The 20,692-nt window shown below is 37.5% G+C and overlaps 3 protein-coding genes across 8 annotated transcripts in view; all 3 read right to left on the minus strand.

Moving 5' to 3' along the window:
- Positions 1-2,380: 2,380 nt before the first annotated feature.
- Positions 2,381-9,552, minus strand: LOC143852852 (threonine-tRNA ligase 2). Its single transcript, XM_077362476.1, has 5 exons — positions 9,387-9,552; positions 5,840-5,882; positions 5,665-5,765; positions 5,478-5,590; positions 2,381-3,037 (listed from the first exon to the last, which is right to left on the minus strand). Exons 1-4 carry the CDS (start codon positions 9,459-9,461, stop codon positions 5,483-5,485), a joined length of 327 nt encoding a protein of 108 aa, XP_077218591.1. The 5' UTR covers positions 9,462-9,552; the 3' UTR covers positions 2,381-3,037; positions 5,478-5,482.
- A 2,635-nt stretch (positions 9,553-12,187) lies between these two features.
- Positions 12,188-20,692, minus strand: part of LOC143853523 (uncharacterized) — an 87,114-nt gene continuing 78,609 nt past the window's right edge. For 4 of the 6 annotated variants that reach the window (XR_013237158.1, XM_077363326.1, XM_077363321.1 and 1 more), the window contains one exon: positions 12,188-12,674. The gene's annotated coding sequence lies outside the window, so the exon portion shown is untranslated. Of the gene's footprint in view, positions 12,714-20,692 lie in introns of all 6 variants that reach the window. The other 2 variants (XM_077363323.1, XM_077363322.1) reach the window with 2 other exon arrangements.
- Positions 15,200-17,497, minus strand: LOC143852380 (uncharacterized). The gene is made up of 3 exons (XM_077361763.1): positions 16,817-17,497; positions 16,373-16,638; positions 15,200-15,785 (listed from the first exon to the last, which is right to left on the minus strand). Exons 1-3 carry the CDS (start codon positions 17,495-17,497, stop codon positions 15,200-15,202), a joined length of 1,533 nt encoding a protein of 510 aa, XP_077217878.1.

Here is a 20,692-nt window from a genome sequence, read left to right on the forward strand (position 1 = left end):
ACTCAACTAAGCCTTTGTCCCAAGCTAGTTGGGGTAGGCTAAATGAATCCTTTAGAAGAAAAAAAATTCATGAAGAAGGTAAAAGGGATCTATCCGGCTCTAATCATGGTTCTAGTTGGGTTCTTCTACGTGGATCATTTTCTTCCATTCTATTCGATCCAAGGTTATGTTCTCTGTTATGGTCCTAGCTATCAAGTCTTTCCTCACTGTTTCTACCAATGTTATTTTCGGTCTACCCCTACCTCTTTTTACTCCCTCGATTTGGCACGAGTCACCTCTTCTCACCGGAGCATCCAAAGGCCTACGTTGGATATGTCCAAACCATCTTAAGTGGTGCTCTCTCATCTTCTCCTCGATTGGAGCCAACCCCCACCTATTTACGAATGTCTTCATTTTTAATTCTATCTAACCTTGTGTGGCCGCGCATTCATCTAAGTATCCGCATCTCTGCTACACTCATCTTATGCAAATGCTGCTTTTTGGTGGTCCAACATTCTGAGCCGTACAGCATGGGTGGCCTTACAGCTGTCGTATAAAACTTTCCCTTAAAAAAAAACAGTGAATGGTAATTGCATTGCCAGTAGTGCAATTACCATTCAAAAAATAAAAGAAAAGAAAAAAGACGGGGGTGCAATTTGGAATCCTAATGCTCTGTTTGGTTGCCGGGTTTTTTTTGTTCCCGGGAGTTATGTGGGAGAAAAAAATACCCTGGGAGATAGGTGGGAAAAAAAAAAGTCCTGGAAGTATCCTTGTAAAATAAAAATCCCATGTTTGGTTATGTGGGAGAAAAAAATACCCTGGGAGATATGGTGGGAGAAAAAAAAACCTTTGTTTGGTTGCTTGAACTGTTGGGTAGAAAAAAATTCTTCTCAAGCTTATTTTTGGTTCCTGAGTTTATTTTGATTCCTGGGGTTATCTTGGGATGGGATGAAAAGGCAATCATTACAAAAGTGGGATTAAAAAATCCACCCCACAAGTAATCATTACAAGAGTGGGATTAAAATAAACCTAGTGCTAAAAGGCAACCAAACATGGGATGGGACCAAAATTTAACTTACTCTCCCACAAAACTCCCAGGCACAAAAAAAACCCGGCAACCAAACAGAGCATAAAGGGCATAGGGCATACGAGTGACATTAAGACTAGATCCTGGAAAACATCATGAGACGTCCAGGGATGGCTACACTCGCAACCATCGGCTGGTTTTCCTTTTGCTAATGAGTGTGGAGAGGAGAGTATGATGATTCCGATAGGGAAATGATATCAGCACTACCATGTTTTGATATTTCCGCTAAGCATCTCGTCTCGTGATGTTTTGGATGAATGGCCAAGTTTTAGTTTGAAGGCGGTGTAAAATTCTTGATTTTACATTCCATTATCCTGGATTTTACAATCCATCATCCTGGATTTTAATTAAGAAATCCAAGTTTTAGAAATCTCTCCCCATCTTGAGATTTCTAAAACTTGGAAACACTGGACCATCTCCTACTATCTCGTGATGGAAAGAAGGGTAAGAATTCTAAGATCCATGAATCGAACTCTAAGATCCAGGAATCCAAACGGCACAAAAGATTATTCCTATTCCCAAAAAGCTCTCGCAAGCCAATTAAAAAAGAAAAGACAAGCTGGGACCATGCAGCTATTAAAACATGGTGGTGCTGATATCATTTCCCCCTTCTCCTGTCTGACTCTGTCACCAGATAGGGGCAGGCAGACCAAAACCAGTCAAAACGAGACAATCCCTGGGCCCACAGACGTGCAGTTGAGCTTTAACATTTAAAAAAGAAAAAGAAAAAAGGATGACAGTTGTATTAGAAATCATACATAAGATAGGGACCAGGAGGGCCCCCTTTGTATTACAACGTATAGGGCCACAGTTGAGCTTGAACTTAGAGATTGGAATATTTGAGAAAACGGTTTCTACACACGAGTGTAGATAAGCTATCTACAAACTAGCTTAAAATACAGTGGAGGGCATATTGTTTGGGTGATCCAAACCATTCATTTGATTGGCCCTCCGATAGGGTGTTCACAAAAAATCAGCCCCATAGGATTAGCCCAACCCTATGATTTGTGGAGGTAAAATGGACGGGTATAAACCTTCACAAATTTTCTCATTTTAGAAACTATGTTTTTTAGAAAAAGTGGATGAATTTTTCAGATATGAAATGATAGCTTAAGCTTAGGGTTGGCAGACCTCCCTGTGCGACCCCAAAAACAGCAGTTGTTAATCAGACCAGGAACCAGGGATAGCTCTCTGGTGCAATACACAATATCTGCAGAGAATGCCTCCTACAATTACAAATATTGATAATTTTTTTATGGGTAATATTGATAATTACACCCATTTCAATACCACAACTTGATAATGGCACAATCATAGTAAAAGACAAGTAGGTGTTCCATCAAATCACCCCAGAAGTTAAGCGTGCTTGGGGGCTATAATAATACTAGGATGAGTAACCCGTTGTCTGGGTTGCACCCTTCTAACATTTCCTTCTTTTTGCACAGAAATAAAAAGCTACAAAGAGTAAACCATCATCAACATCATTTAGTGGGCCTACTTGCTTCTAGGAGGAACTAGGATCAGGAACGGCCCACTACCTATTACCATCCAATCTTTTTTCATGCATGGATATGAATCACTCAATATTTAAAGATGGTTAATAGGAACTTCTTGATAAAATGGGTTGATTATGGGACTTCTAACACAAATAATAGCTTGAGAGGCTTCATATAAGATGATAGAAAACCATAGTTGCTGCTAACTTTGCCATTCTTATCCACTATAACATCTCATATCTGTAAGCTTGATGGTAAGATAAAAATAGAAAATTCACAACCTTGCCTTAAAGTTGCTCACCTACGAATGTCCTTCTCGGCCCCTGGAAGAATAGAAAGGGGAAGAGATTCATATCCTTCACGAGTTGATCCTCAATGAACAATCATGAATTCTGAGACTCCTCACCAGTCAAGAAGCTGCATATCTTCTTTATCCACACTATAGAGCTATATAACCAGACCTCAACTTCAATACCTGATACAACCAAAGAGGAATTTACATCAGAAGTATGGCAAAATGGTTGTAAAGAACATAAATGTTACCCCCACCAACAAAGAAAATAGATGCTCTGTTAACCTCCAAATGAAGACCCGAGGGGGAGGATGATGAATACAACCCAACTGAATCACGGGGTCCTATCATATTGTCCCACGGTGATGCTTGAGTAGAAAATTTAGTTATACAACAGAGTAGATAAATTTTTTTATTTTTTATTTTTTCATTTTTAACGCGAAAAACTGACAATATACTGAGAAACCTGATAAGTTTATCTTATATTTTCATGAACAATCATACGACACAACCATGTTATGCTTCTTCAGTAAATAATCAGGCCCATGATACCTGCGGCACTTTATGGGAATCTGCTCTGTTGACCTGGTTTACCACCCCAGTTCGAGCCATTTTTTCTGGCCCCACCATTGATCATCCTGTCATTAAAAAAGGCTCCTTACTAATAGAGGTGGGGAAAGAGATTGATCAGAATGAATTTCAAGTGTAAGGGCTGGATGGGTTACACTTCTAGAATCAGTTCAATGGTCCAGATTTGTAGCGGGAGCAGGACAATGGAAGAACATGGTGTTGGTATACCCTGCAGCCAACTATGAGAGTTTACTCATTGATTTGATAAAATGAGGAACAAAATGGAATAGAAGAGATGGTGAGAAGATAAAGATAGCAATACGAGGGAGTTGAGGACCGGCTGACTAATGAGAAGGGACTAGGTCTTGTCCATGGGAGGGAGGAGCCAACGTAAAAAGAAAAAAAAAAAAGGAGCCAAGGCCCCTAGTTGTAAGAACATTGAATTGGCAAAGCAGGTGGCTGCTGAGAGGAGGAAACCCTCAATGCTCTTTCAATTTAGTCAGCAATAATGCATTCTGTAGATGAGGCAGCATTCGGATTTCTCTCAATAAAATACAATTGAAGTTCCTTGTAGTGAGCTCAAGTCTCAGACTATTGGAGAGGATGCTGGAGGAGAACACAGCATCCTTCTTGACTAAGGTATTAATTAACGGCTTAAGATCATTCAATGATGTGGCACTAGGGGCAATGTTCTGGACTAGTAGCGGTCCACAAGATCAATAGAGGCAATCATCATAGCGTGCCATGTGAACATGGACCAGACTGTTTTACAAAAAAAAAGTGGTAGCAAAGCTGTGTCTTCCTAATATAGTTCTGTTTTAATACAAAAAGAACCAAAGGAATCCAAATGAAAATCTTAAAAGAACAACTAGAAAAATAACTTACATTGCAAAATTTTTATCGAAGGTTAAAAAAATTAATCAGTAGACACATTTTTCTTACTCTAAACTATTTTATTTCAGTATTTATATTTTCTTTATCAGTTACCAATTTTGTTTATCTTCCTACACATGCTATGGTAACTGAATCCTTCAAACAAATCTGAGTTTCCATGTCATTATGACACTCCACAGATAGTATGTGTGGATACAAGCCATCAAAAGAAAAATCATTACGCTATACCTAGTGTACTTTCTTCAGAAATGGTATCTTTTTTTGAAGGGTTGTATGCCTCAGAACGTTTGTTCTCCAATGAGATCAAAATCTCTTTTCTCATTGAAAAGGGATAAAGCTCTTGGGCTGCATGGATTTTTTATGGCTTTCTTCCATGAATTGTGGGTGAAGATGAAAAAGGATATTCTGGTAGTGTTCAATGAATTCTACCATGGTAAGTCTTCGAAGAACTAAAGGAGCTACATTCATTAACCCCATCCATAAGAAGGATGGTGCGGATAGAATTAGCCACGTCCATCCAATCAGCCTGGTGGTTAGGGTTTACAAAGTTATGGCAAACATGCTTGATAATCAGCTTCTTAATTGCTGGTAACATCATATCATTTGCCCTAAGTGCTTTCATTGTGGGCAGACAAATAATTGATGGAGTACTGTTGGCCAATGTGTATAAATTCTTATCATAGGTGTGGGAGAAAGGGTGTTTTGTGTAAATCGATATGGAAAAAATCTATGATAGAGTGGAATGGGGCTACCTAGAGTATCTCGTGTAGGATGAGTTCACACACACACACACTCACACACACACAAAGAGAGAGAGAGAGAGAGAGAGAGAGAGAGAGAAAGAGGGAGGGAGAGAGAGAGCTTAGGCTTAGGCTTCTATCCTTGTGAACAATTTTTTCCTACGGGTTTAATTAAAAACGTCTAGAGGCCTTCAACAAGGAGACCCCCTTTCTCCATTCTATTCACAATTATGGTAGACACCCTTAGTAGAATGATGCAGAACCCCAAAACCAGAGGGATGATGACCAAGGGCATCATAATTGGGAATCCTGGAGTGGAGATTTTTGCCAAGTATTGAGAGTCAACATCACAGTCTATTGAGAAAAAGAGATTATATAAAAGCAATAGCTACACTGAAGATACAGAGAAAAGGTCATACCTCATTTAGACTCCCAATTTGTTATCTGACTCCTTCAATGCACGGACAAGATGGATTATTTGATATTGAAGCTTTGCATTTTCTGCTGCAAGTTTTTGAAGCTCCTTCGAAGCCTAGACGATAAAGAGAATTAGTATTCTTGATTGAGTGTGAAAAAAGAAAATAGAACATTCACACTAAGAACCACCTTCTCTTGTTCAGCTATTTGCTCGGCTTTTGCATTTTCTAGCTTTGTTTGAAGTTCTTTCACAACTGATGACAACTCCTCATTTACAACATTTGGACCACCTACAAATTTAATAAGCTTTTGGTTTCCATTTATTTCAACAGAGCTGGAATTGAATGACATAACCAGAGCTCACCTTCTTTATTAGCAAAAGCAGCTTCAATCCTCCTTAGGCGTTCCTTTAATCAAAATATACGCAAGTTAGAGCACTGCTGGCAGTTTTTTCTAGCCAAGATGTTTGGCAGATATTGATATAGAACATGCATATGATCTTCATAAAAAAACAGGCATGAACAAAGTATGAAAAACATAAAAAAGTCGAGAAGAACACATTCGGCAATCCAGACCCATGAAGTCTGTTTCTCCGAATCTTGCCTTTTAAGTGGTAAAAAGTGTGAAATTTTTACGTGACACAGGGTTTTTTTGGACAATCCTCATTCTCTTGTTTCTGTCCATTTTGTCCGCTCAAAAAGAGGGAGAATGAGAAGCTTTGCTAGACGAGGACAAAGTGCATATGTTGACTTGTAGTGCTCAATTACTTTTAATCTTAGTTAAAACAAAGAACTTGCGTTACTTAAGCTATGAGTTGCTTCAGGCCAAAGGCGACAACGCTCACCCGGTTTGTTCTCTTTCTTCTTTGTCTTCGTCATTTTCTTCTTCTTTTTCAGATGGTTCGAAGCAGTTGCCTAATTTATTTTTGGTCCGAACTAATTCAACTACTTAAAGCAGAACTAGTCCTTCTTCTTCTTCTTCTTCTTCTTCATGCTGGTTAAAACTAGTTCAATTATTTCGAACTACTACTCCTTTTCTTCCTCTTAACAAGAGGGCTTTCAAGGGCTTCTTCTAACATATGAGAGAAAGAAGGTTAGTCGAAAAAAACACTCTAGTTTCTTTTATACAAAATTTAATTAAGATAAATCGCATGAATCATATGAATGGTACGATTCAATAGATTCAGTCATGAAATTCAATTCCATACGATTTTATTCGAATCAAATGATTTCAACCGTATCAAAAGATTTTCAAAACAATGCGACCAACATCAAACATTCTTCCATTTCTTTCTTTCCACATAACCCAAATCACAGTGCATGGATCCATTTGAATCGTAAGATTTCAAATGTAAATCGTAAGATTTTCAAAACATTGCAAATAACATCAAACGTTCTTCCAAATCTTTCTTTGCACATAACCCAAATCACAGTGCATGGGATCATACTATCATAGACCAGAGAAAAGATCCACTCTTAGTGAAGAGAGGCCTCCACTAACTCTAGCTCCTTCAAAGACCGGGAAAAACCCATTGAACTCCAAACTAGTGAAGGATCGAGCTCTAAACACGCAGAGATTGCAAACAATGTAAAGAGATGTGATAAGACCAAAGTTGCCAGGGAGGGAAGCGAAGCAGAAAACGAGGGCTTTCGGGAAGGGTGGAAGCGGGAAGTGTCAAGGGTGGGGAAACGTAAAGGGAAGTGCCAAGGAAGCGAACAAGAAGCGTGAAAAAAAATAAAATAATGAAAACATAAAATTAAAAAAAAATTATAAAAAATTAGTGACAATTAAAAATAATTTCAATAATTTTTTAATATTTATAAAATTTAAATGCAAGTGTATTTAAGTTTCCTAGTAAGATAAGCAAATCGAATCCAACTACCATAAACAAATCGAAATGTCAACTGATATTAAATATTAATTCCAACGAAAATAACTAATTTACATGCAGATCCAATTCCCAGCCATTAATCAAAATATCAAATATCATAGTACAAAATTTTCCCATGTATGTAATGGCAAATTACATGATTAATCAACTTAAATGATTAAATGATTGCTTGCTTAAATGGAGAAATTAACTAACATCACTTCAACTGTCAATTGAATAAAACTAAATATACATATCAACATTACTTATATACTAATACACTTAATATAAGTGAGGAAAATGGATACATTTTTAGTGAATCGGATGATTAAAGAAAAATAAAGAACATGGGAAAAATAAAAAATACTTTAAAAACACATTTTTTTCTTCTTCCCCTTATAATTAATCAATTAAGGAATTTCAAAATTTCAGAAATGAATATTATTAATTTAATAGAAAAAATTTATATAAAAAAGAAAGGATTAGAAATAAGCAGAAAAGAAAAAAAGAAAAGTGAAGAAAAAATATTCCAAACAAACAAAAGAAAGAAAATAAAAATTTGGGAAACTCGCTACAGAAGAAATGGCAATCTCGCTTCCCAAAATTGGGAATTGGGAAGTATGTTTCCCAATTTTGGGAAGAGCGCTTCACACGAATCGGAAACGTGCTTCCCCAAAACTGAATTTCCCGCTTCTGAAACGAGATTCGGGGAAGATTGCTTCCGCTTTCCGGGGAAGTTTCCAGTAATCTTGAAGCAAAATCCTCATCGTGAATGCACAGGATACATCTGTTCCCTTCCTAATAAATGGGAAATTCGCTTCCCAAAATTGGGAAACCTTCCCAATAAATGGGAAACTAGCGTCCCAATTTTGGGAAGAGCGCTTCCCACGAATTGGAAACATGTTTCCCCAGTTTTGGGGAAACGCCGAGTTTCCCGCTTCCGAAAAGAGATTTGGGGAATCGCGCTTCCCACTTTCCGGGGGAGTTTCCGGTAACCTTGAAGCAGAATCCTCATCGTGAATGCACAGTATACATCTATTTGCCAACATAAAACCATTGGACTTGAGCAAATCCGAAGTGTTGATTTTGTTAAGGATACAAGTCCATGCAAGAAACTGATCTCTAAAGGGGATGGATGAATTCCATCACCTCTTCCAGAGAGTATCTGTCTCCCACATCATAGAGGGATGAGAAAGAAGCTTTCAAAAAAAAGGAACCTCTAGGTTTTGAAAGCCAAATCTAACTAACATCACCTTCTAGAGAAGGAAAGGCCTCCTCTATAATCCTCAACAGTTAGAGCACACTCGAAGACTCATCCTCTTTCAGGTTTCTATGAAAGACCCACCTCCAAACTACTCTTCCCTCACCCGATCATAAAAGCCGGACGTGTTTGCCTCAAGATCTCTCACCCTAAAAAGGTTCAAGAAAGCAGGGCACAAAGTACTATCACTCAAAACAGAAATCAAACCAAAACCTAAACGCATTCCATGTGTCTAATCTAAACCTAATCCTAGGCATGACCTCCTCTTTAACATGACAGACCGACTTCCAAGCTCTTGAACCATTATTACTAGATAGCCCTACATTTCGCCCGACACGAACCCACCCCATAATTATTAGCTATTACTCTTCTCTACACAGCTTACTACTCTCCAAATCTGCAAAGTCAATTTCCCAAGAGAGATTAGTTTTAAGAATTGTGTTTCCCAAAGCTAAACCCCTTACCATTCCAAGCCAAAGAAGTAGCATATTTGATAGAAACCCAAGTCCAAAAAAGTCAAAAACCACAACAAAAATAGAAATCAAAATATAGCTTTTACTTCCTAGGTGAAGTAGATTGAGAGCACAAACCAACACTAATCAAACCAAAATCATCATCATCATGTAGATAGCATAATGAAGATAAATGAATTTCCCTTTTAATGGAAGAATTGTTAGATTGAGACTTTGTTCTTTCACAGATAAGCATTTCAATTAACTTCAAATCTAATTAGTTTCGAATTAATCAATGCTAGTTTATGGAATGGGATGGGATTTTTACCTCAGCTTCAGAAGCCCTATGATAGAAGGGCTTCAAAACCCCCTCCAAATTCTCTGACTTCTCGAATCCCGCCATTAACGATGATGCCCTAGATTTACAAATTCCAATCCACACTTGGCAAGGTCAGCAACAATCAACGGCCTTCTCTTTTCTATACATACAGGAGAGGATTGCTAGGGTAAGGCGCGACCTCATTGTAGTACATTGCGGCACGTCTACTAATCCTGGTGGGGCCCACTATGGGTGATCCGGGTGGCAATGGTTCGGTTTGACGCACGAACCGAACCGAACCAAACCAAAATTTGAATCGGTTTGGTTTGGTTCCACCAAACTGAAATTTGAATCGGTTTGGTTAAACCAATCCGAAACTGAATTTTCAGCTCGGTTAGGCCAATTTCGGCACCCCTTACTCATAATTATTGGGAATCTTGGGCAACGGTTCGGTTTCGGTTCAGTTTGAAATTTGAATCGGTTTGGTTCTACCGAACCGAAAGCGAACCGAAATTTGAATTGGTTTGCTTTAACCAAACCGAAACCGAATTTTGGGTTCGGTATCGGTTGGATTGCCACTCTTAATCCAGACCATCCATCTACTAGGCCTATGTTGGAGTTCTGCTGGGAGCAAAATCACGGCAATGGTACAATCTTAGCCATCCAATTGGATTTATGATCGTTGTTTATAGCAAAGCAAGGAAAACCCCATGTAATAATCGGTATGTTTTTATATGGTGTGTTGCGATTTTTAAACAACACGGTGGGGCCCGCTTGTTTGAAGATCCAAACCATTCATTTCTTGGGCCTCAACATAAATAAATCGTGTCCCTAAAATCATCTCCGTGAAATCATCGTAAATATCTGTACGGCCTCCAAACCGTCTATTTGATGGGCCACAATGTAAAAAGTTTGCGCTGCAAAATATAATTTCCATAGGATGATCCTAGCCCTCCAATCTAAAGAGAAACTACATATTATGGAAACCTCCAAAGATTAGAGGGTTGCAATCATCCTATGGAAATGATTTTTGGCGCACAACCTATGACCGGAGAAAAAAAAAAAAAAAAAAACCTTATTTAAGGCCCAATTGTAGGCCCCACCCATCCTATGGTGTGTGTAGTTGGGGGATTCAAAATTTTGGAAATTTTCTCTTTTTCGAACTTTTCAAAAAGTTCCTGCAATCCAAACAGGGCCCAAGGAAAAACAAAACCATGTGAACCATTGATTTACATTGCCCTCTTATCTTATGCATGGGATGTTCGTTCGGAATGGTATTCACCTCATGATGTTCTACAAGATCAACAGTCTTGATTTCACATATGCCCGTGCCCCGAGAAAAAAAAGAAAGAAGACAAACAAGAAAGATGGGTCATCGTCCATTCCATCTGATTGCTAGATTATACATCTGCTAGCAATTTCATGAAAAAGAAAATCAGGTGTTAAATAATTAAGGGAAATGTTATCAGCAAAATTATTTCCACAAGTTGATCCTAATCCTCCGATCTATAGAGGGTTAGGATCAACCCTCTAACATTCAGATTGGAGGGTTAGGATCAACCAATGGAAATGATTTTAGACGCACGACCTATTTAGGCTGTGGCCTATGTAATTGACGGTTTGGATCATCCTATGGTGCGGGCCATACCGTACTTTTAATAAAGTAAGCAGTGCCCTCATCAAAATACAGTAGTAGTGCTGATAACATTTCCCATAATTAATTAGAACTTATTAACATTCAAGTTTCAACTTCAGACTCAAGGGATTTTGGATATAGGGAAAATTAAATTATGGCAAACAATATTTAAAACAGAATTTTTTTTCCATGGCCAGTAGCTTTGTCGTTTTCCTAGAAAATAAGGAAAATTTCCAATTTTGGGGAAAAAATTCATGAAAAATAAGCTAACCAAACATTGGAAAGTTCAATCTACCAAAGATTTTTCCATACAACTAGGGTGTAAACGGATCGAATTCGGAGCGGATATGGCTACATCCGAATTCGATTACAGTATACACTATCCGAATTCAGATTCGACGGATATTTAATATCTATTATCGAATTCGTATCCGCCGGATATTGTTTGAATTCGGATATTATCCGTATCCGTTTATTCGGTAAATTCGAATATTTTATTGCGGCACTTATTCTAATTCCCATGGAAATAGAATGGAAATTTTAATTAAAAAAATTCTAATAAAATTTCATTCCAACTGTGATGGAATAAGAATAGCAATACCATTGTGGCGAGAAAGTATTTTCTACCTTTAATTCCGCCGTGGTATCACTTCTACCCCATCATTCCATTCGTTTTTTTAACCAAAACTCCAGTAATCGGACCGAATCTAAATAGGATGATGATTCCAGCGAACAGAAAACAAAAAGGATAATGTACTTCAATTAAGGGCCCGTTTGGATGCCGAGAAGATTTTGATTTGGATTTCTAACATTTGCAGCCCTTTTTGCACTGTAATTTGGATCCGGATCAACTTGTTGGATTTCCAATTCAGCAACTGACAGTGAAAAAAATCAGATTTCCAAATATGCTGAGCAAATAAGAAATTGGAATTCCACAGATCTGGCAGTTTCCTTCACCCTCTTTGCTCTTTAGCCTCTCCCCTCCACTAGGAAGGTCCCCCCCCCCCCCCCCCCCCCCCTCTCTCTCTCTCTCACAACATGAGCTGCCGGATCTATTCATTTTGTTTTCTAAACTCAATTCCAAAACCAAGTACAAAATATCAGGCATCCAAACAGGCCCTATGGGAATGCATATATCATCTCACTTATTTTAGGAGAAATTTCAAACAGTGCATAAATGAAATACGGGAGTAACTTAAATATCCACAATGAAATACGGGAGTATATACATAATTTCTCTTAATTTAGTAGGAATTTCAAACAATACAAACAGAGAGAACTTTCTTCTCTGGAAGTGGCTTAAATAACCATAACCCCATCACTGTAAGAAGCTATGGAACAAATAATAACAAAATAACAAAATCGATGGCCCTTCCGTAAAATTTTCGTCTTGAGAGCGCCAAATATGTCCACAATAATCTTACTAGATAAAGATAGTTCTTCTGTTGATCATATACCTGAAATTGCAGGGACTGGCAACTTCAAATGGAATCATGCAATTCTGGCATGGCCTTTGCAAAATCATGTACTCAGTACAACCCAAATCTCTCTGTCCCTTAGAGACTCTGTAGCGGTAGATATGGTGATCGCTTCAACGCATCAGCTACAAGGCGGCATCATTCAAATCCTCCTATATCATAACTGGAGAGATGCACATTCTTCTGATGCAATAATAATAAGCCACATTCAGGTCATGGGTTCTGTTATTCAAAAACAAATATCATATTGCATGGGAAAATAAGTAATCATGTAGCAAGTGAAATATGAGTGTAACACTTTATTTTTTCAGACTGTTTCACAAAATTTGTTGAATATTCTTAAAAAATAGACAAGCTTTCATGGATAAACCTTAGGTAATCATTGTCTTGAGTAATGTTGGAATGAAACCAACTAGGTTGGAGGGAGAAGATGAGTTTCAAGAGAAGAAGATTGTTCTCTTGATGCCAAACACACAAAGAAAGTAGCCCAAGTTGTTATACTACTCAAGAGCCTTCAAATTTCACAAAAATGGAATGGCTTACATATGAAGAAGATACAAGGTCCAAAATATAGCCTACACTATAAATCCGAGATTAACTACACTTAATTGCTATTAACTTTCCTAAGCACCACTAACACACTAACACGTGAGAAGTAAAAGCATTACACAATTCCAAAACAAGAAAACTAAGTCCCTAGACCATTAAATCCCACAAAGGAGATTTCCAATGTGGTCAAGTCTATCGTCCAAGCTTCCAATGTAGAAGTAAATGAGAAGATGGCAAGCTCCATGCAAATACCAATTTCCAAGACAATGGAAATTCCAAGAGTCAAGTAGTCCCAAGGATCAAGTGGTCAAGCTTAGAATTCCAACAGCCCCCCTTAAGCTAGACCACTACAATACCGAGTTTTGCCTTCATCTTGATGAATGTATCGGTCTTCAAAGCTTTTGTAAAAATATCCGCAACTTGATCTTTAGTTTTACAAAATCGATCGTTGACAACTCCATCATTTAGCAAGTCTCGAATGAAATGATATTTGCTCCTTATGTCCTTGCTTTTGCCATGAAAACTGGATTCTTTGTGAGTGAAATCATCGAAATATTATCACAAAATAAACTTGTACCACGTTCTTGCGGATGTTTGAGTTCTTCTAATACCCATCGTAGCCAAAGAGCTTGACAACCCGCCGAAGATAATGAGATGTACTCCGCTTCCACTGTAGAAAGAGCAGCAACCGATTGCTTCTTTGATGCCCATGAAATTGCACCCGAACCAATGTTAAAAATATAGCAGGAAGTACTCTTGCTATCATCAACACTTCCGCCCCAATCACTATCACAATAACCAACCAAACTTGAATCTTCAACTCTTCCATAACGTATCCCATGATCAATGGTTCCACTTACATACCTTAGAATTCTTTTACCGGCTTCCCAATGACTTCTTTTTTGTGATTCTATAAATCTACTGATCAAACTCACCGCAAACATAAGATCCAGTCTTGTAGCTGTCAAGTACATGAGACTACCAACAAGACTTCTATTAAGAGTTGCATCTACTCCTTTCTCATCATCATTCTTACATAGTTTCAAGCCAACTTCCATAGGTGTGCTAATATGTGTACCACCTTCCATTCTAAACCTCCTTAGCAAATCCTTTGCATACCTTTTTTGAGAAATAAAAATTGCATCATTTCTTTAGTTGACCTCAATACCAAGAAAGAAATGGAGAAGACCCATGTCGATCATCTCAAATTCGTACATCATATTTCTTTTGAATTCTTCACACATGCTTGAACAATCACCGATAAAAATCAAATCATCAACATATAAGCAAACAATCAAAAACTCACCTTGGGTGCTCTCTTTGATGTAGAGGGTGTGTTCATAAGGACACATTTTGAAACCATTCTTCATGAAATATCCATCAATGCGACTATACCATGCTCTTGGTGCTTGTTTCAAGCCAAATATAAAGCTTTCTTCAATCGGCACATTTTGCTTTCTTCACCTTTCTTCACATAACCAGGAGATTGATCAACATACACCTCCTCTTCAAGAAACCCATTCAAGAATGCCGACTTGACATCCATTTGATAACTTTCCAACTATTTTGTGCCACCAAAGCTAGAACCATACGAATTGTCTCAAGACGAGCAACGGAAGCAAACACTTCTTTGTAATCAATCCCATACCTTTGCTTGTACCCTTTTACTACTAAGCGAGCTTTATACTTTTCAACTTCACCACTTGCATTCAACTTTGTTTTGTATACCCATTTCACACCAATAGTCTTTTGCCCATGGAGTGATAGGAGTCGTCATGTCCTCTTCATTTCGTTCAATTCCACCGTCATGAGTATCTTTGCTTTCATTCATATCTACAAAAACTTCTTTCTTCTTCCCATTTTGATTCCAATTCCAAGACTCTTCTTCATTGAACTTCACATCCCTACTTATAAAAATCTTCTTAGTCATGAGATTGAACAACTTCTACGCTTTTGAACTTTCACTATATCCAACAAAGATACATATTTCAGATTTATCATCCAACTTTCTTCTTGTTTATTTCAAATTTATCATCCAACTTTCTTCTTGTTTCATCCCGCAAGTGAGAGTAGGCAATACTACCAAAAATTTTCAAGTGAACAACACAAGGCTTATGCCCACTCCAAGCTTCTTGAGGAATCATACATTGAACACTTTTTTATGATGCTTGATTCAAGAGATAGATGGCACATGCAACGGCTTCCACCCAAAACATATGAGGCATCCCATTTGCTTTCAACATACTTCTAGCTAATTCCATAATCGTCCGATTCTTCCTTTCGGCAACCCCATTTTGTTGAGGTGTGTACCAAGTGGTAAGTTGATGCCGAATCCCATTCTCCAAAAAATTCTCAAACTCATGAGAAACATATTCGCCATCTCTATTGGAACGCAAAGTTTCCAACATGAAACCACTTTGCTTTTCAACCAAGCTCCTGAAAATTTTAAAGCATTCAAAGACTTCCGATTTTTCTTTAAGAAAATAAACCCATGTCTTTCTACTATAATCATCAATGAAGGTGAGAAAATATCGATTACCTCCAATTGATGTTGTTTGCATAGGCTCAAATAAATCCGAATGCACTAGCTGAAGAGGATTTAATGCCCTCCAAGCCTTTACAACGAGAAAAGAGTCTCTTTGATGCTTTCCAAGTGCACATCTTTCACACACTTGATCTTGGCGGTCGATGTTCGGCATGCCTCCCACCACATGCTTCTTGTTCATGAGAGATAAAGTGCTAAAGCTGAAATGACCATAATGAAGATGTCATAGCCATGACATATCTTTGACAATGGTGTTGAAACAAGGAAGACTTTCACTTTGAAACTTTAGAAGAAACATCTTGTTTTGTGTCATTCTCACCTTGGCTATGAGCAAGGTTTATAATTTCAGTTTCGGTAACTGTTTCGGACCCCACCAAAAACCGAAATTTCGAAATTTGGTAATTTGGTTCCAAATTCCGGACCCAAATTTCAAATTTAGGACCGAAATTCCGAAATTTCGGCCGAAATTTTGTAACACTTTTTTTTTTTAATAAATAATGTCATTAAACCGAAATTTCGAACAGAAATTACCGAAATTTCGGTCCAAAATTTGGTAAAGGGCAAAAAAAGGAATTTCGGAAAATTTCGGTTTCAGTCCCCACCGGTAACCGAAATTTTAAACCATAGCTATGAGAACATGATTTTTGTCTTGAATTTCGCATGCATCTCCCTTGAAATGAGCATCGTGCCCTTTCATTAGAAGTTGCCCAACACTCAACAGATTGTGCTTTAGACCGAGAACATAGAAAACATTGGAGTTGCGCTTGATGTCTTTCTTTGTTTGAACAAGAATACACCACTTCTCCTTACGGAAAGCCTCTTGTCATCACCCGTCTGAACTTCACCTTGGAGAGATTCATCCAACTTTACAAACACGCCTTTGTTGCCGATCATGTGGTTACTACAACCACTATCAAGATACCACGTCTCATCAAGAACAACTTCTTGCACATTACAAGCTAGAAAGAGTGTGTCTTCTTCTTTACTTTCATCTTTCTCATGCATGAAAGTAGATATTTTCTTGCTTTCTTCCGCAATCTTCTTTCTACAATACTTCATGGTATGACCAAACTTTTTGAAATGATAACATTGAATTTGGGATAGAGGTCTTCCTCTCCATCTTCCTCTTATAGAAGAACTACTCTCATCTTTATCATATTCTTGTTTTCTTTCTCCACCATTTCTCCCTCTTTCCATGAAAAGAATTTCTCCCTCTTCCTCTTCCTCTTACTCTTCCTCTAGAGCCTTCCCTAAAAGAGACTTGATTTTGAAAAGCTTGTTCTAGAGGAGAAGAATCAAATTGCTTCATTCGTAGTTCATGGGATTGGAGCGATCCTAAAAAACTTTCTAAGGATAAAGAAGCTAAATCCTTAGATTCTTCAATTGCAACAACAATATACTCAAATTTCCGAGTCAAACTTCTAAGAATTTTTTCACCAATCCTTCGATCTTGAATATCTTCACCATTTACTCTCAACTGATTCACAAGAGAAATAACATGATTGTAATAATCTTCAACCGATTCCGAATCCTTCATCCTTAATGCATCAAACTCATATCTAAGAGTTTGTAATCTCACCAACTTTACTTTGTCGTCTCCTTTGTATGATGTATAGAGTGTATCCCATGCTTCTTTTGCCGAAGTCACCGATGAAATTCGTTCAAAGATGACTTCACGCACCGCTTGATAAATGAAGAATAAAGCCTTCTTATCTTTCTTTCGATTGTCTTTCAACTCATTGAGTTGTTGAAGAGTGAGAGCCGCTTGATCCTCCGGTTCTTCAACACCGGTCTCTTCAATATCCCATAGATCTTGAGATCCATACAACACTTTCATTTGAATGCTCCATTGATTATAGTTCTTGCTATTGAATCGAGGAAGTTGAGGTTGCAACATATTGTTGGAAGCCATGATCAATCTTCAACCTACGCTCTGATACCACTTTGTTGGAATGAAACCAACTAAGTTGGAGGGAGAAGATGAGTTTCAAGAGAAGAAGATTGATGCCAAACACACAAAGAAAGTAACCCAAGTTGTTATACTACTCAAGAGCCTTCAAATTTCACTAAAATGGCTTACATATGAAGAAGATACAATGTCCAAAATGAGATTTTATATGGTGTAAGGCTGTAAGCCCTTACTGTCCCGTATTTTTCAAAAAGTACTGTACTTACCACACTATAAGATGATTCAAACCGTCCATGTGATGGGCGACAACACAAATAGGTTGTGCCCAAAAAATCGATTGCATAGGATGATCTCAACCCTCCGATCTATATAGGAACTGTATATTATGGAAACCCCTATAGATCGAAGGGCTAGGATCATCCTATGGAAACGATTTTTAGCGCACAACCTATTAAAGTTATGTTCCATCACTTGGACGGTTTGGATCATCTTATAGTGTGCTCCGTACATTACTTTTTGAAAAATACGGGACTATAAGGGCTTACACCATATAAAATCTCGTCCAAAATATAGCCTACACTACAAATCCGAGATTAACTAGACTTAATTGCTATTAGCTTTCCTAAGCACCACTAACACTCACACATGAGAAGTAAAAGCATTACACAATTCCAAAACAAGAAAAGTAAGTCCCTAGCCCATTAAATCCTACAAAGGAGATTTCCAATGTGGTCAATTATATCTTCCAAGCTTCCAATGTAGAAGTAAATGAGAGGATGGCAAGCTCCATGCAAATACCAATTTCCAAGACAATGGAAATTTCAAGAGTCGAGTAGTCCAAGGGTCAAGTGGTCAAGCTTAGAATTCCAACAAGTAATTCAATCATGGGCATGGAATTCTACCAACAATCAGTTGTGACATTATTGACAAGGATGCTAACTAAGAATGAACATACATTTCCTTGAGATCATGGATTAGAAATTCAGCTGAAACAGTATGGTTTTGGCCCATAACAGTACGGAGCATACCTGGCAACAATCTAATGGATTGTTGCACAGTTTTTCACATATTGTTTCGGCCAAAGCATTAATATTTCATCCAAAATAGTAGAACATTCCACATATCAATCAACCAAAACATTTTGAAAAAAAAATCACATCAATCATGCAGGAACTTAGTTGCTATGAAGAGCTTTGGATAGAAATCATATCCCACCAATTTCCGTAAAAAAAATCCTCCATGTGCACTAGATCCATGGATTTGGCACCAACCTATGTATCAGCAATGGTAATTAATAATAATTAGTCCTAGAGTAGTAATATTTTAATATGTTCTAGAGTTTTTAGTGGCTTTTCCCTCTAGCATTAGGTTATTAAGGCTAGACTTCCTACCCAATACAAAACAAAGGCCTCTGGGCTTCTGCTTCCTACCAGCAACTTAGTACTTGCCTTTCTACTGCTGCCTACTTTCAGAGAAGGACCCTTTCTTGAGAAATTGTACATTGTTTAATCACCCATGGTATAGCTTGAGGCAGCTTGCATGAAACACCGGTATGTTCTTCTGTGACAGTAAAACATCAGAGGCTTGGATTTGGCACTACATCCATGCATCCATGACATTGATTAATGGACTACTAGAGCAACTGCTACTAGTTTATATGGTTTTATGGTTTTTTTCGTGATTTTTATTCCTTTTTTTAAATAATAAGCAAGATCACGGCACGAAACTTGCCCAAAACTATGCACCCATGACATTTTTAAGAAGAACATTAGTGTTTGATTAATGTTTACAATCTTAATGTTTTTTTTTCTAATTTTTCCTTTTTCAATTAACATTGAAAACATCATAGATGCATGGATTTTGCACTAGATCAGTGCATCATAATGTCGATTAGCATGAAATAAATCGACGACATCCTAATAGTCACTAAAGATCAAATTATGTTAAATTAAAAACAATAATTTTTTGAAAATGAGTTTTTCGAGACTAATATAGTTTATTTTTCTCTATTTTCCCTATTTTGTTTTAGCTTTTGCTTTAAATCTAGAAAATGAGCTTAAATAACCAAGAGAAAAACAGAAGCAAGGCTTCAGAGATCATGGGAAAGGGGGAAGAGTTCACATAGTTGAAAAACACAACCAACAAAAAAATTGTTATAATACTAATTGCAAAAAACTTAAAATGGGCCCATTCAAAAAAAGAAAAAAGAAAAAAAAAACTTACTAAAAGTAATGTAAGGAACCAAGTACTTAGAAATTTTTTGCCTGGGTACTATTCAACAACTATAAATATTTGGAAAACCAAAAATATAAGGCTTTTATTACTGGAGACATGCAAGTAAAGTTATTATCTTAGCTGTCTATGAGGACGAAGTGACAGGAAATGATCAAATAAAATTGATGCGGTTAAAGATATCTACAACTAAAAGAGATCGTACAAAAAAAGATATGGGTAAGATACATTATTTTCTTGGAATTGAAGCAACATGATCAAAATTCGGAAGTACAGAGTTGATGTATGCTGGGAGCTCAACCCATTGATACTCTAATGGATTCCAATATAAAGTTAGTCAGGACAAAGGGATTTGTTTGAAGATCTTAGTAGATATCATCAATTGGTTGAGAAACTTGTCAACCTCACCAATACATGTCCTGATATTCCCTTCACTGTAAGTGTTAAAAGCCAGTTCATGCAAAGTCCTACTGTGTGTCAGTGGGAAGTGTTTTTTTTTTTTTTTTGAATGGTCAAAAGATTCATTAATAGAAAGGACCGCAATGGTCAAAATACAAAAGCCAATAGAGAAAAGGGAAGAAAATTCAATGAGGAAAACAAAAAATCAAGGCGGTAAGAAGTCAAATTGTTCAAAGGACGACATAAACACCCCTTGGCTAGCTTATCCGCGGTAAGAAGTCAAATTGTTTAGTGGGAAGTTGATTGGCACATCCTAAGGTATCTGAAGGGAGCTCCATGATAAGGATTTCTTTTCAAGAAAAGTGATCATTTAAGAGTGGAAAGCTTCTCAAATGTAGATTGGGCAGGATCACCTCCGGACAAGCATTCAACTATTGGATATTGTACATTTGTTGTAGGAAATTTAGTCACATGGCATAGCAAAACACATTTAAGTAGATTATCATTTGGTGGTCACGGGTTCAAGTCACGGAAACAGACTCTCTGCAAAGCAGGGGTAAGGCTGCG

This window comes from Tasmannia lanceolata, unplaced genomic scaffold (assembly GCF_043159265.1).
Source record: "Tasmannia lanceolata isolate RefF3 unplaced genomic scaffold, GAP_Taslan_0.1 ptg000019l, whole genome shotgun sequence".
Taxonomy (NCBI): domain Eukaryota; kingdom Viridiplantae; phylum Streptophyta; class Magnoliopsida; order Canellales; family Winteraceae; genus Tasmannia; species Tasmannia lanceolata.

Bases quoted from the DNA above. Each gene is read 5' to 3' on its own strand.
- LOC143852852 (XM_077362476.1), bottom strand. From the start codon at position 9,461: ATGGCGGGATTCGAGAAGTCAGAGAATTTGGAGGGGGTTTTGAAGCCC. The intron at 5,766-5,839 runs GTGAGCTCTGGT...TTAAATTTGTAG, and splicing joins TGCTTTTGCTAATAAAGAAG to GTGGTCCAAATGTTGTAAAT. The intron at 5,591-5,664 runs GTGGTTCTTAGT...TTTATCGTCTAG, and splicing joins AAATAGCTGAACAAGAGAAG to GCTTCGAAGGAGCTTCAAAA.
- LOC143852380 (XM_077361763.1), bottom strand. From the start codon at position 17,497: ATGGCTTCCAACAATATGTTGCAACCTCAACTTCCTCGATTCAATAGC. The intron at 16,639-16,816 runs GTAAGAGGAAGA...CATACCATGAAG, and splicing joins GGGAAGGCTCTAGAGGAAGA to TATTGTAGAAAGAAGATTGC. The intron at 15,786-16,372 runs GTTCAAACAAAG...TGGTCATTTCAG, and splicing joins AGGAGAAGTGGTGTATTCTT to CTTTAGCACTTTATCTCTCA.